The sequence below is a fragment of the Armigeres subalbatus genome, chromosome 3, assembly GCF_024139115.2.
Source record: "Armigeres subalbatus isolate Guangzhou_Male chromosome 3, GZ_Asu_2, whole genome shotgun sequence".
In the NCBI taxonomy this organism is placed as follows: Eukaryota; Metazoa; Arthropoda; class Insecta; order Diptera; family Culicidae; genus Armigeres; species Armigeres subalbatus.
In genome coordinates this window covers 69,558,436-69,574,984 of record NC_085141.1, presented here as the reverse complement: position 1 = coordinate 69,574,984, position 16,549 = coordinate 69,558,436, and the positions used below count along the sequence as shown (strand labels likewise).

At 39.5% G+C, this 16,549-nt stretch overlaps 1 protein-coding gene across 1 annotated transcript; it reads right to left on the bottom strand.

Annotated features, from left to right (window-relative positions):
* Window positions 1-13,334: 13,334 nt before the first annotated feature.
* LOC134221705 (uncharacterized) lies at window positions 13,335-16,271 on the bottom strand. Its single transcript, XM_062700892.1, has 4 exons — window positions 14,932-16,271; window positions 14,161-14,401; window positions 13,981-14,107; window positions 13,335-13,462 (listed from the first exon to the last, which is right to left on the bottom strand). The coding sequence occupies exons 1-4, from the start codon at window positions 16,269-16,271 to the stop codon at window positions 13,335-13,337; spliced, it is 1,836 nt and encodes a 611-aa protein (XP_062556876.1).
* Window positions 16,272-16,549: the final 278 nt, after the last annotated feature.

Sequence of the window (16,549 nt, the reverse complement as noted above, 5' to 3'; positions counted from 1 at the left end):
TTACGACATCTCTAGGTGTACTTACGTACAACCTGAGATCTCGTAACATGACCCGTAAGAGAAAGGTGGAACGTCGTTTTCCTCCTTTGTTCGGGGAAAATTGTTGACACTGGGCTCGAAGATTCGTCCGAAACGTGTCAGGTCCGATCCAGTGCACGGTAACGACAACTGCAAGCCGTAAAAGGGTTAAGACCAGCAGGGAAAGTGAAAAGTGTGGTGAGATTTTAAGCAAATAGATAAGCTGCCGGTTCCGTCGCATATTTTTTGGGAAAATTCCACCGGCATCATCGTCATTGAAGTTTTTCTTCTGTGGCTCTTCCATTCAGTTTTGTGAAACTTGGTAGGCACGGGTTTGGCTTGCCTGATGTAGATTGACGTTGAGAAAAAATGAATCATCAGCCATTTTTCGGAAGTGTTTTCAATGGTTTTTCTACGGGTTACTTCTTGGAGAATAGACCAGGTTTGTGCGGTCATAGAAGATTGATATAATATAACATTATAAGTAAAAAGAAGTTTGCTTGTACAGTTTGGATGAATGGGATTGTCGAATGGAATGAAGGTTATTTGTACCAAGTGAACGACTTGTTATGGTTTGTTTTTGACGGTATGCAATGAAATTCATCGAAGTTAATTGATTACCCGAGCAAAGTCTGAAAACATAATGAGAGCATATAGAAAACATATTTTGATATTGATATCAAATCGAAATCATAATTTGTTTTCAAATATGAATCATCATGATTGATTACATATTTTAATATCATTTTGCTGTTGATTTCTAAATTGTATGATCTGACATCAAACTGTGTACTTATTTTGTTATCATATCCAATATCAAAATTAGTTTTCGATTTGCTCTCATCGAAAGCAGGAATAGTTTTCGATTTGATGTCACAGTAAGATTTTTCTGCTGTAGATTTTGATCTTTTAACCGTTAAAACGACCAAAAGGATATCAACCTGAGTTATCAAAATTAGGCGACTTCACAACAACAAAATTAGTTATCGATTTGCTCTCAAGCTTTGCTCGGGTATCTTACTCAGAGGCGCGGTCACGTTCCGAGACATGGGTAAGACAAAAACTGAATTTCAGGGACTTTCCGGAGGTCCTCTTGGATTTCAAGAGATTTTTTTCGGACATCCTCGAATAAGTTATAAAACTCGCTATGACTCATCATTACACTTTCAGAGTTCGTAGACCATTTCCAAGAAGTATGTCTTCAAACATCTTCACGAATGTTTAGAAGTGGTTATAGATTTCTGAAATTTAAAAATGGTTTCCATCAATTATCACTAGCTTCTAGAAATTTAAACCTTTAGCTATCTTCAGAAACATCGCTATGGTCTACCAGTAAAGCTTATGATCGTCCAAGAATCTTTCAGTACTATTTATGGGTTTTCAGAAATCTAAAGAATAATGATACTCCGAATTTCCTCAAAGGCTTGCCATCACACATCCGGGTGTGCAACAATCATTAAAAACTACTTCATGTTTGCATCTTTCTCGTTTTGTTTGACCTTCGGAGTGACTACCACTTCTCCCTAGGCTAGGCCTAGTCGTCCCATTTTCGAATATTTCTTTTGCATCTGAAGTAGGTAGTTTTATTTCTTCTTTTGAATCCCGCTAACGCACATTTTTGAACCACTAGATTATTTCCTAAATTTACGAATCAATCAAATTCTTTCTGAATAAGTAAATAATTTGAAATCATTTACTGTAAAATCAACGACATGAAAACATATTTTCAAAAATTATATAAAACTGATAATTAACTAGGGAAAATTTTTCGTTGGATTTTATAGGTATTAGTTCTCTGTCCTCAGTTTGCAGTTCAAGAATGTTGTTTGCGGATTTTGCTCTTATGTGTGTGTCACCGTATTCGATCTAACTAGATTTGTGCTAAAGAAATACGGAAATTATTCTTCGATTGCACCAAGGTTTTTGCCCTACATAGATCGAGTTAAACAAGGAGTTTATAGAGAGACACAATCGATACGGACAATACTTTATCTTAGACTGATTTAACGGATCTCTTCATGGAAAAATAAAATTTAGATCCCATTATAAATACATGGGGACCGAAATTCGGCGGAAAATTTCCCCGAATTGTGAACCAACGTTTGTACCCAAGCAACCAAAAGTTCGAATTAGACTTGAGGATTGAACTAAGAAGTTCACATTTAGTTCGAATATGGTTCCATTCTGTTCAATCAAAGGTAATTGCCTATTTCCGAGGATTAAACCACCCGACTTGGACGTTAATTTACAATGTTATGAAAACTCATATGTGAATATGTACGTTATGTGGAAGATATTGATTTGGAAAATGTATTGGAGGTAACCACTTTCCCTTCGATGGGACTCGAACCCATGAAAGTGGTTACCTCCAATACATTTTCCAAATCAATATCTTCCACATAACGTACATATTCACTAGGGGAGTTCACATTTAAAAAATGTTCGAAAATTCCAACTCCCATATGTCTATTAGCATCATTTTGATAATTTGGGAGTCCCGGCAAAATTTCAGGCAATTCGGTGGCCATTTAGGGGTGGCGCGAAGTCAATTTTTGTTTATATGGAAATTTCCATGGAAAAAACTTAAAATTTATTCAAATCCCCCTACATCTCTTAAATCGTGATGAATTCAAATAAACATCCCCAACCTCCATTTTTGGAGTATTTGAGCTCAACCAGTGGATAACTCATTAATTTTGATTCCACTGCTACGTTGAGGCTAATTACACCATTTTAACCATTTATCTCATATTCACACTGTCAATAGAACCGTTCAATCCACTCATAACTAATGTGTTATCCGGAGGCCTCCTTTATATAGATTCCAAAAAGGGAGGTTGGGGATGTTTATTTGAATTCATCACAATTTGACAATTGTAGGGAGAATTGAATAAATTTTAAGTTTTTCCCTTACAAATTTCTATAGAAACATAAATTGACTTCGCGCCACCCCTAAATGGTCACCGAATTGCCTGAAATTTTGCCAGGACTCCTATATTATCAAAATGATGCTAATAGACATATGGGAGTTGGAATTTTCGAACATTTTTGAAATTTGAACTGCCCTAATATTCACATATGAGTTTTCATAACATTGTAAATTAACGTCCAAGTCGGGTGGTTTAATCCCCGGAAATAGGCAATTACCTTTGATTGAACTGAACTTGAGTTGCGTGCTCTTGCCTACGCAATGCGGTCGGGTCTGAGCTGACGACCGACTGGCAAATAGCTTACATAGCCTCACTTGATCAGTACCGTTGCTGATGAAGAATGTGTATAGCCGCCAGACATTCTAAATACTCACGCTCCTCTAATGTGGACGTGTACAATACACATGTGGAAGTATTGGCTTGAGAAATGGATTGCGAGTGATTTGACTATGCGTCCAATTTGGGAATCTCGAGCTCGTTCAGTAGCCGCTAGGTTGCGAAGGCCGACGGAGGTCCTTCGTAGCTTAGTTGGTTAAAGCACCAGTCTAGCGTACTGTAGGGTCATGGGTTCGAGTCCCATCGAAGGGAAAGTGGTTACCTCCAATACATTTTCCAAACCAATATCTTCCACATAACGTACATATTCACATATGAGTTTTCATAACATTGTAAATGGTTCCATTGTTCATAGACCGAATTTAACTCTCAATTAATACTATTAATGAACTTGAAAGTTCAAAAAAGTTGCTTATTCCTCTTGATCTGAACTTTAAAGTTCACGTTATGCTACTTGAATTATTGTTCCGAATTTCTCACAAGAAGTGCGGTTCAAGTATTACCTAACCGAACTTCTAATCAGCTTGAAAATCAATAGGGGGATTCACTTAACTGCGTAAACGACTGCGTAAAAGATGATTCTTTGCGTATCCCAAATTTATGACACAAGCTGCGTAAACCAGAAATGAAATATTTCCATTAGCTCCAAACGTAGAAAAGATCAATCCTAGCATGCCTTGAAAGTCTTACATCTAAACCGTTCATACTACCGCGTAAACAAACAGGCCCAGAATCAGTGAAAAAGGGAAATTGCTCCGTCGTTTAAGGTGGTTATACAACAAAGCCGGAAATCGGCCATCTTGGGAACCACGTGCTTTTTCTAGTAATTTTTCAAGAGCACGAATTGAGAGAACCACAACGCCCATAGGGATGAAACATCCGCAGATCGTTTGCTTACTTATGCTAAGCAATCGACTTTAATTTCAGCATTGTACGAAAATTATTACGATAGATTTGAACTTTTGATAATAGGAGTAGAAAATGGTGTGGTGAATTTAAAATTCACCACGTGGCTTTATTGTATAATCACCTTAAAAGATCATGCAATTTATGATCTGATCCATTTGGAATTATCGAACGAAGATAATGGTAAGATACTCCATGATTATTGAAGTGATTTTCAAAACAGCTTTGTATTCCTCAGATACTCGAAAAGCAAGAGAAGATGAAATTATAGAAGAACTCATCTGTTCCACAGTGGTTGCTGAGTTTTACAAATATGCACTTAGTTTTGTTTTAAATTCGATCCCAAAATCACATCACTTTCTGCTTCACGTTCTTCCTGAACTCAACGAAGACAGATTTCGAAAATTAGTGCGAGTAAATTGGAGTAATTTTAACATAATTTTAAACCTAATTCGAAAAGATCCAGTTTTCAATGGTCCAAGATCTTGTAATCAATTTCCCATTGAAATGCAGCTTATGATAGTTTTATATAGATTAGGATCATCCGGAGAAGGGGCAACCATTGCCAAGATAGCTTATTTATTCGGTGTCGGAGACGGGGGAACAATTCAGATTTTAACACATCGAGTTTTTGAAGCTGTTTTGAATTTAAAAAATAGATTTTTGTATTGGCCAAATGCAGATGAACGATCAAAAATAGTGTCGGAAACATTTCATGAGCTACCTCACTGCATCGGATATGTTGACGGAACAGAAATTAGATTATCTGAAAAACCCTCTCAAGATCCTGAATCATACTTTTCCCGTAAACACGATTATTCCTTGAAAGTTCAGGCTGTATGTGACTACGAGAATAAAATTCGACATTTGGTTTTGGGTTATCCCGGAAGTGTTCATGATAGCAGGATTTACAATAATTGCGATTTATCAAAATACCCTTCTCAATATTTTAGTGAACATGAGTGGATAGTGGGTGATAGTGCGTACAAACTGACAGAAACAGTTATTACTCCATATAGATCAAATTCAACAGAAGGAAGTCTGAAAGAGCGAAAATATTTTAACAGAAAACTGAGCAAGTACCGTATTAGAGTTGAGCATACCTTTGATCTATCTAAAGAAAGGTTTAATTGTTTGAAAGAACTTAAAATTGAATTAAAAGATAACGATTCCGTTAAATATGCTTGCCGATGGATATTGGTTTGTTCTATTTTACATAATATCGTAGTAGAACAAAAAAACGAGGACAATTTTGAACCGTCGATCGAGAACAGAAATGAAATCGAAGATTTTGTTAGCGAGAATGGTGATGATTGTAGTATTGAAGGAGTAACGAAGCGTCGAGCGCTTTTAGAGATCTTGAGAGAAATGAATGAATAAATAGTTTGTGTGTATAATAATTTATTTAAAACTGAACTTAATGGTTATTGTATCGTGCCCTTAATTCTAATTCATATTTCTGAACACGTTCCCGCACTTCGGCTTCTATTTTCATGTTGGCCAAGGCAAGGCGCTCATCACGTTCTATCTCTAACTTTCGGATAGTCGTTTGCTGCTCTATTTGCATTCGGGCCAAATTGATCTTTTCTTTCTCAATTTCCAACTTTTGTTCATCGAACTCCCTTTGTCTCTCCCACTTCTTTTCCTCAAAAAGCAATTTCTTGTCCTGCATTGCAACAAGTGCTGAAATTGATCCTGAATTAGAGGAACACTTAGTTTTTCTTTGTCCCTGCTTCAACTTAGTTTTTAATGTCTCCAAGTTCCTGTTTCTTGTCGATGTTGTAGGTGTATCTGACGACTCGATGTTGATTTCTTCCTGCTCATTATGTATCACTTCTGGATCAAAATTTGTTTCAATTTCTGCATCGGATGCTGGTCTTGTATCTTCCCAAATTAGATTTTCTCCAGACACATCGTCGAAATTGAAAGTTGCATCATCTCCATCGAATATTTCATTTGCTGGCTCTTCAGGTAATGTAAGTGGCTCTTCAAGTTGATCATAGCTCACTGATTCATTAAAACCAGAATGTGATGTTTCGATGATGATCGCTGGATTCACATTCTTACGTTGGCCAAAAATTTGTTCAAGAATATTCCAGAAGGGACACACCCTTTGTATGTAATCTGAAATTGAAGGAATATTAGAATCCAGTGAAAGGCCAAATACTATATGTACTACTACCTGTAACGCTGTTATCTAATCCTTCTGATAGAAGTCCAGCACCAGTTTGGCTTTTCCATGTAGATGCAGATATGTATGATGATTTTAGATTTCTCATTTTATTTTTTAGCACAATCCAATTGAGTGCGCGTACGCATGCGGTTTTTTCCATTATTCTGGCATAGAACATCTGGGCTGTTGGTTTCTACATGAATAAAAATAATCAGTAACAATGAAAGCTTTAAAAAAATTGAATTATACCTCGAATAATTCAGGATTATTTTTCACTTCATCCAAAACCGTCTCAAGCATGTCCCTGGTTTCATCACTTGTCCAGCGATGAATTGGGTTCAATCGACGACGTTTGGTTTTTGCTGTGTCAGCTGCAAATGTTAATTGTTATTTGGAATAATATGTTAAACACAAGACAAGGTTTTAATTACTTACACCCTCCATATTCGCGTTCTAAACTGTCACGAAGTAATGAAGCTACACGTTTGAAGAACACGTTGATATGGCAATTGTACAAGTGGTTACTAGATTTTCAAATTCTCATTTGAAGTAGACGTCAAGATAAGAGAAGAAATGTTTCTTGAAACATTTCATTGCATATTTCTACGCAAAACTAATTGTTACGCAGATTTGAGTGAATACCCCTAATATTATTCCGAACTATAAGGTTCACACCACGCTACTTTGGAACTTGTTCCGAACTTCTAAGAGTCTGTCTTAATTGGATAATCAAACTGAAATTAAACTTAGAAGTGACATTTCCAAAATTATCGAATAACCCTGCTCGCAGAGCAAGATTACTTTTGACAGATATGGAATCATTTTCCATTGATGTCCTATTGGAATTGCTGGGTAGCACCAGCCATTCTTATAACGGGGTGATTTTTAAATTTTCGAACTGTCACTTTTAAGTTTAATTCTCCAAATGAGACAGACCCTAAAATCAAGTTCCACGATAGCACAAACTGAACTTGTTGTCTGCACAAAAGTTCACAATTTTTTGACGTAAACTACGTCTAAGGGGAAGACTCGGATACAGGAGGGTGACAAATGAAAATTTCCAAATTCGAGACCGTCACGAAATCATGTAAGATTTTGAACTTTAATAGCGCCTTAATCTTCCGATGGATATTTGAGATTTATATATCAATCGACTCGGAAATTATCTACCAATTTGTCAATTACATTGAAACTTTGGGTTATGAACGTTAAAATAGGGTATCGGATCATTTTGTCAGCACCCTCTTTTCTTGTTCGCAAGAGTCTCGTTTCGGCCGTCGCCGTTCAGTGCGGTTGGCTTTTGGACTCTGCTTTTGCGGTGTTTCGCACAAAAATTAGAAAAATGGAGCCGGACCAGTGACCGCGGTCGAAACAAATGTAACAAAAATTACGCATTGTAGTGCATGGTGTATAAAAAGTGGTGCAGATAGGGGCATGTTTGTGCAGGCATGAGATGATCAATTGTTATCAATGCCAATACCCTTGCTAGTAATACAATCATCGCAATGTAATTGCACAAACATGTTTATATTAAAAAACGAATTTGGAAAAATGTTGAGCATTTTTTTGCAAACTGAAAACTAATAAGGCCGTTACACATAGGGACACGGTAGGTATTTCCGTCCATCGTCGTAGGGGCTAAAACCAACGAAAGCTACGTATATTTGCTAGAACTCCATATTAGCAGAACGTTTCTCCTGGGCTTACGATTTGGTACGTATGAGTTTTACAAAATAGCATCTCTTTTATTGGTTTTCGAGACTATGACGAACAGACGAAAATACCTGCCGTGTCCCTATTTATTAAAAACTAGTCGACCCGGCAGACGTTGTTCTGCATAGTAGGCGAAAATTCGCGTTGCAAACTGCCCATGCGAATTTCCCATACGAATCTTTATTTTAGTTTTTCAGGATTTACTCAACTTTACTTATGATTTCCGACTAAGAAAATATCATATAAACCCGTCGAATGTAGCTGCTGAAGGAATGAATAAAATCCATCCAGCCATTTTCGAGTTATGTGGATACGAACACAGACCATTTCATTTTTATTATATAGATTATGGTCTACGCAAGGTCAAGTGGGAGGGGGTAATCTTCTTCTTCATATACTGAATCGAGCGGCGTTAAAATTTGAATGCAGAGGTTTTTGGGCCGGGGAAAGTTCTTAATATGGTTCGAGACCCCTCTCCTCTTTGAACTTGGCTCCTATACAAATGAAACACCAATTTCATCATTTCATCGAGATCAAGCAAATGGAAACAAATCTGGCGTGTGGAGGTTTTGGAAGGGAATATATGTTTCTGTGGTGGTTTGAAACGCCTCCCCCTTCTGGATAGGGGGGCACCCATACAAATGAACCAAAAATTTCTGCATAACTCGAGAACAAATCAGAGAATAAATCTATTTTAGGCAAAACAAAGTTTGTCGGGTCTGCTAGTAAAAAATAAATATGTTAAATTGTTAAAGAATGTTTTGAAAGTTCTCAAAATTTACCGGAATTTTTTTTGCCCCTCAAATTGTTATTTTTGAGCAAAACAATCCGAAGGGGGGGGGGCATATTTTTAAAAAAATATTTATATCGGCCTTATAATATTTTGTCCAATCAAATGCCCACCTGAAACAGAAGGATTTAACTATGATTCAGGAAGTGTGAATGTACTACTAGATATTTTTATAATACGTGGGTGCAAACATGCTGTACTTATTGCACACGACAAAAGCTTCGGAACGCATACGTTCTTGAAACGGGCTATATGAGTTACAATTGAGCTATCACCTTCTTGCTCCCTGATTCAAAAGTCTTGCAATGATATTAATAAAATGGTTGCACGAATATTTTATCCATTGTGACATTCAGTGTTGGTAGAATCATACTCAAATCTGAATCATCGAGGTTTCATGCACGAGTTAACACGCCTGCGATTCTGTAGGGGGAGCATCGCGCTTGAGTTCCTCGGCCAGAATCGCATCGCTTCGCTCACTCACCGAAAAATGATTTCGTTCTAAAAAGCGTCAAAACGCAATCGAGGCGTATGTTTTGTTTATATTTGCAATTATTAGCTATTTCTTTTAGACGAAAAACTCAAAGGTGCAGCCCAATCGGGTTGTACGCAAAGGTGACGTTGAACTACGTAGCTGTATGTTTTCGACTATTCTGTGCGATTGGACTAAAGCGAGCGTTTATCTTATGCTCCGGAGATTGATTTGAAAAAGAAGATAAAAATAAAATTTTCAGATAATCGAGGATGATCAACACTCTCAAGCGTTCACATATCCAAATTATCAATTGATAAAAACTCGCTAGAGAGTAAGAATCGTTCGATAATTGTATCTCGATTCGAAGCATTGGTAAATGCTACTTTTGAACTTAACACCAAAACACAATGCCAAACATCCGATTGAACTTCATTATTGACATTAAATTGGTATTAGTTAGGTTTACGTTTAAATGATAATCGATTTTAAAATTTGAAAAGCGCAACCCTGGCTGATAGTGTACGACGCAAACTGGAACAGAGACTAAGCACCCGTCACTAAGTCAGTCTAAACCCCTGGTGGCTCATTACAGAAAAACCCATTGCGAAAGCTAGGCTGTTAAAGGCGTTTGGTGGTCATCATATGGAGGAAGTCAGAGTATACGCGACAAAGAAGTTTGGCAGTTTATTGATAATAATTGTTATTGCTTCACGTGAGTAGCGTCGGACCTAGCATTTTCTCTGGCAGACACCTACGATTCAGCAAAAACGAACCGAAGAAAGTTTACCAGAACGCAATCATTGCTGCCGTCAAACGCCCCCAAGCTTTCGAGAGAAAACGCACGTTTAAGTTAGCAGAAACCAACTGCACCAGCTAAAAGCCCTGCAATGGTGGACATAAAAAGCTTTTAATTAATAACTAAAGAAATGCCAATAGATTACTGAGTTGAAAAGCAGGCAAAGTTGCAGTTGGAAAGTAGTGCTATGGAAGAAGAAGCTTGCGATGCACTTACGAGATTGACTGAATCACCGAAACCGAGTGCTAAGCTGTTAGCAAGTTTTAATTGAAAATATTATCATACATTGATATTGTAACACACTAAAGTCGGTTTTTATGCAGGGGGTATGGGCCACGTAGATGAAAACAACGTAAAAAGCCGCGTAAATTCCAAAATATGTCTGGATGAACCGCGGAAGTCCAAAAATTCGAGTGAAAAAAATCGCATAAAAAACAATTCCTGTAAAAATAACCGCGTAAAAAATGACTTCAGTGTATATTGGGTATGAAGCGTTGACTCTTCTTTGATCGAACGGTCCAAGAAAATTGAAAATCCATTGAGAAACGGCTAAGCTATTAACGATTAAAGTCTATCATATTTTCGTGACGTTTTTCAGTTTTTTGCAATCGTAAAGTGTACCCCAATATAGAAAAGACAGACGTAGTTCTACGTCAAAACAGTTAATTCAATGCATTTAACAATGAAGAACACGTAAATATCATGCAATGATGCAAATTGCGATTCGAATCATGAGCAAATCTCTGGGCCATGATTCTAAAGGGATTTGACTCACGCATGGATTGAATCGCCGATGATTTTTAGATTTTACCAAAACTGGTGACACTGCCAGACAGTGGGAGTTAGATTGTAATAACACACACACCCTCTTTTCCCGTCCGCAACGTTTACTACTCGCGCGCATCACAACCAAATCAATTGGGTTTTGGTACATGATTGACATTTTATGATTTCTAGTGATGCACGAAAAACAAGATATGCCTATGATTGGAATGTTTCTGAATAACAAATGTTGTAAACGGAAAAAAGGATGCTCCCCTAGGGCTTTTTATATTGAAATATTTCATCAAATCCCAAATATAGGCAATTCGAATCCAAGCATCATTACCACTGAGGAATAAATTTGGGTTTTCATAGTAAATTTTTTAAACAATTGTCGTATCCAACAATTTTAATATCTTAAGATACGCTAGTTTTGTTCGAAACCAGTGACATAAGTAATCAAATGAATTTTCTAAAAATATTCATGCAGGATGGCACTACAATCCTTGATGAACAAAATTGCCTTACGTAGTTTACGTTGGGCGGTTGTGTCTTGTACATAACCCTTCTGATTTTTTGTACTTCACAAGTACAAAAAAAGTTCTGAATAATACCTTGTAGGAACTTGAGCACAGGCATACTGCTACAAAAACAAAACAAAGTCAAACTGTTCAAAGCCGCCTATCAGGTCCACATGAACTTTTTATAAATTTCAAAGTTCAGAATCAAGCTCTATTCGAACTTTTTGTGAACTTTCAAATTCAGAATCAGTTCGGTATGAGCTTTTTGTGACATGAAGTTCACATTAAGTGCCACCTTGGCATTATACGAACTTTCTAGTTCACATTTTATCCTAATTGAACTTATGGTGAACTTTGACACAAGTGTCTTATATGAAATCAGCTCATGAAGTAAAATTGTGCCTCTTTACATGTCGATCGTAGGGTTGTTTGGCCGAAATGGTCATTTGGCTGAAAGGGTCGGCCAAATCGAAAGGGTAAAAGGTTCTATCGGTCGAAAGGGTAAATTTAATAGAAGTCTCACTTCTCACTCTCCATTTATCACTTTTCGGAGAAAAAATTAGAAGTGCAAAGTGAGTAGTGAGACGTCTCACTACTCACATCGCGCCCCTCTTTTTTACAGTGAGGAGTGAGAAATGAGGATTTATAAGTGAGACGTCTCACTTCTCACTCCTCATTTCTCATTTCTTGCTGTAGAAAGTGAGAAGCGCGTAGTGAGTAGAGACTACTCACTTTGCGCTGCTCAATTTTGACAGCGAGAAATGATAAATGAAGAGTGACAAGTGAAATGTTTCACTTCGCTTACAGCGAGAAGTGAGATAATGAGTCGTTTCACTTCACTTTCCTCATTTCTTACTTCTCACTGTTAAAAGTGAGTAATGCGATCTCACCACTCATTTCTGACTGTAAAAAGTAAGTAGTGAGAAGTAAGTAGTGAGACGTCTCACTACTAATTTCGCGCATCTCACTTTTTACAGTGAGAAAAGAAAAATGAAGAATGAAGAGTGAGACGTCTTTCTTCTCATCCCTAATTGAACCGTTTGTTTGAGAAACTGCATATGTAACATTTTTGGCCAAAATGATATTTTTATATATTCTCGTCCAAAAATATATATTCTGGCAAAAAATACGAAAAAAAAATGTTGTTCAGGAATGTATGAAAAAAATTTCGTATGTTTGAGAAACTACATATGTCCACGTACTTTGAAGAGCAATTATGGAGTACTGTTTGCCAAAAACTATTGATCTGAATCGAAGAAATTGAAAGATTCGGTGCAAATTTGTTAAAAAACAGTTTTTTGTTGTTTTCTCGAAGTAGTGTAAAATGGACTTATGCAGTGTTCGGGGAATTGGGTTGATTACCGTCGATGATTGGGCTCAGTAGTGGATTGTAGATGTTGTTTCATCCCCGACATCGATGGAGGATTCTAACCATCAGCCAACAAGCTCGTTGCATTCATGCACCAATTTGGTCCAGGCACTTGATCGACAAGATTTCCAATCCTTTGAGATTTCGGGTTACCACATAGAAACTCGCGGCGGTTGTAGAAACACGACACTTTTATTAGTTATTTGACACGAAACATGCATAAAACTTATATATTATTTCTTCATCAGTAATTACAAATATATGATATACAACACGTATGATAAGAACCGATCATGCTGCCCGGTGGCTGGATTGAAGTGGACTGGTCATCGTTTCACACTGCAGACGGTGGACTGGTCCTCGTTGCTCTTGATGCGATGATTTTGTCGGTAAGCCCGAGAGCGATTCTCCCGCTCTTATCTGTTGACCAGTCGTCCTTATCACTCCTTTGTGGTTGATGACGATGATGATGACCGTGCTGTGCATGCTGATGCTGGAGATGAGCAGATCTTAAGGAGAGTGCGTGGTTCGGCGAGCTTCTCTGCCTAACCACCCGAGTTGGCGTACAGCATCCGTCGATATTGCGATGATGAAGTTGCCTTGCTGGATCCATTGGTGTATACGAACAATGGGAATGCCTTGCTACCGATCGTCTGAACTTGTGCAGTAACATCTGGACGGAGACGATATTTTTCACAGAGTAGTGATAGTAGGGTGTAGCTAGTGGGATGACCTTGCTATTACTAAACATCCTCACTCTTCCTGAGATTATCAAATTTCTGAAAAGAGAAAAAACAGATCCTTTTCGCCTGGATGGGATGGTGGATAGGGGTGACACTACTGTGGGTGGTTTGTTATTCCACTTGGCCTGTCGTCCTCTTCTGGAAGCGGCAGAAAACGAAGTTTCTCAATAGGTCGATGATCCAGTGGCAGTTTTAAGGGTAACAACACGGGAAATTCCGTCACTGCCAGTATGGATATCGCAGATTCGCCCCATTCTCCCCTTCATCGGAGGCTGATTATCGTCTTTGATGATGACCAGCTTGCCTACCTCGATTTGAATCGCTGATTGGAATCTTTTATTCCTAGACTGTAGCTGACATAAATATTCTCTGCGCCATCTCTTCCAGAAATCCTGCAATCTTTTTTGGATGAGTTGCAGGGCATTAAGGCGATTGTTCGGAAGTGAACCCAATTCGGGCTCCGGAATGGATAGCAGGGATGTGCCGATCAGAAAATGGGCGGGCGTCAGTGGTTCGAGGTCATTGGGGTCGTCAGAGAGAGGCGTAAGGGGGCGAGAGTTGAGGCAAGCTTCGACCTGGGTAAGAAGTGTGGTAAAGTCCTCCGAGACACGGGTGATTCTCCTATTACACGCAGCAAATGGTGTTTGGTTGATCGTACGGCCGCTTCCCATAAACCACCGAAGTGCGGGGCACTCGGTGGTATGAAATGCCACTGAATTCCAACCTTGGCACACTCCTTGGATACGGCGCTGTTATGATCATTGCTCTTCAGCAGCTTCAGCAGATCCTTCAACTGGTTGCGTGCACCGACGAAATTAGTGCCATTGTCGGAGTAAATGTTAGTACACAATCCTCTCCTCGCCACAAATCTGCGAAGCGCATGTAGTAACCTGTCAGTGGATAAATCTGACACCAGCTTCAGATAAACCGACTTCGTTTAAAGGCAAACAAAAACTGCTACGTAGACCTTAACTGTAGCACGTCGTGAAATTGGGCGTAGATAAACAGGAACAAAGTAATCGACTCCTGCGTCAGAAAACGGGCGAGATACGGTAACCCTAGCTGATGGTAAATCTTCCATAAATTGTTGCACTGGTGGGTTTACAACGGAAGCATTTCCGGCATCAATTTACGATGTTTCTGATCACGCTTCTACCTCCAAGCGGCCAGAATCAGAATCTTAGTACACTTAGCATCAGTTGCGGCCCCGCGTGAAGCAGGTGTTGGTGAAAATGCTGAAGGAGCAGTCGGGTGAACGGATGCCGAGCTGGAAGAACAACTGGGTGCTTTGCTTCGTCTGACTCTAAAGAGTGCTTCAGTCGTCCTCCTAGTTTAAGAAGTTGGTCCTTGGAAAGGAATGGGTTGAACCAGCGTAGTTGTGACCTATTTGGAACCTTGCCTCCCCGATGAGATTGCTTTCAATTCCTCGGCGAACACTTCCTTCTGCACCAAACGAACCAACGTACCTTCTGCGTCCCTTAATTCTGACGTGGTGAGAAATCCCACATCATTCCGACTAGTTATTGGTGTTCGGAGCAACTTCATCAGACGCAACCAGTATGCGGTGCGGCGTATGAGGTCGTTGTATGAAGAAAACTTGCTGATGTATTCCTGGTTAAACTCGCTGACACTGGAAGCAGTTGTTGCGATAATTGTCCGCCGTTTTTCGGACTCTTCCTCTCCAGATGTTAGGGGTTCTAATGATCTTGGCCATTTGTCCGAGCTCTCTTCCAACCAGGTGGGACCTCGCCACCAGAATTGGTTGTCGATGATGTCTTGAGGGGCGATGCCTCGGGAAATAAGGTCGGCCGGATTTTGGATTCCGGGCACGTGACTCCACCGACAGCCTTCTGTGATAGATTGAATTTTTGCCGTACGATTAGCGACAAACGTGGTCCACGTTGTTGGGTAAGCCTGTAACCATCGTAGAACGCAAGTGGAATCCGTCCAGAAGTAACCGTTGGCTGATGTTTTTATAGACGTTCGGACCTTCTCATACAATTGTGCAGCCAAAACCGCTCCGCAAAGTTCCAGCCTAGGGATTGTCTGGCATTTTAACGGAGCCACCTTCGATTTGGAAGAAAGTAGTCGAACCTTAACCCTCCCGTCTGCATCAGTGCTCCGGACGTACAGACAAGCACCGTAAGCCTTCTCCGAGGCGTCGGAGAAACAATGGAGTTCAACATCAACCGATTCCGGAATTATTACGCATCTTTCGATTCGTGCTTGATTGAGCATGGGTAGTTGCTCGTGGAACCTTCTCCAGGACTCACCCACCATCGGAGGTAGCGGCTGATCCCAGTTTAAGGGTTGTTCATTCTTGTCGCGTATGATCCACAGAAGCTGCATAAATATCTTTGCCGTAGTAATAGCAGCTCCCAGAAGCCCTAAGGGATCGAATAAAGTGGCAATCACTGACAACACGCTGCGTTTGGTAAGAACTGTATCGCTGTCCAGCGAAGGAATGATGAACTGGAACCTTAGAATGTCCGAAGAAGGAATCCAAGTCAACCCTAAGGTTTTTACTGCTGGATCAGGGTCCAAGTTAATCCCATCCGAAGTGCGAATCGCCAAATTTTCTTCAGGAATACCTGCTAGGGCTGCTGGACAGTTGGATGCCCATTTGCGAAGTTGAAAACCTCCTCTTGACAGCATCGCATTCAGTTGAATCTGCATCTGCGTTGCTGTTTCCACATCATTCGCACCGGTGATGACGTCATCCATGTAGGTGTCGTCCATGGTTGCACGTGCTGCAAGAGGAAAACGCCCTTCCTCATCCACAACGAACTGTTGGAGCGTCCTGGTAGCCAAAACGGCGCGGGTTTTGTGCCGTACGTTACCGTATTTAGCTTATACATACGGACACTTTGCGATGGCGAATTTCACCAAAGAATGCACTGTAGATGGGCGGTCTTTGGGACGAACGATGACTTGGCGGAACATTTTCTCCACATCTGACATTAGCATGATCTGTTTGGTCAAACATTGAAAAATTTCGGACCGAAGATCATCCTGTA

What these genes read in the sequence shown, in the direction of transcription:
- LOC134221705 (XM_062700892.1), bottom strand. Translation starts at nt 16,271, where the DNA reads ATGGACGACACCTACATGGATGACGTCATCACCGGTGCGAATGATGTG. An exon ending in AAAGCAATCTCATCGGGGAG is followed by an intron (nt 14,402 to 14,931) that starts GCAAGGTTCCAA and finishes TGCGCTTCGCAG; the next exon opens with ATTTGTGGCGAGGAGAGGAT. An exon ending in CCAAACACCATTTGCTGCGT is followed by an intron (nt 14,108 to 14,160) that starts GTAATAGGAGAA and finishes CTTCTTACCCAG; the next exon opens with GTCGAAGCTTGCCTCAACTC.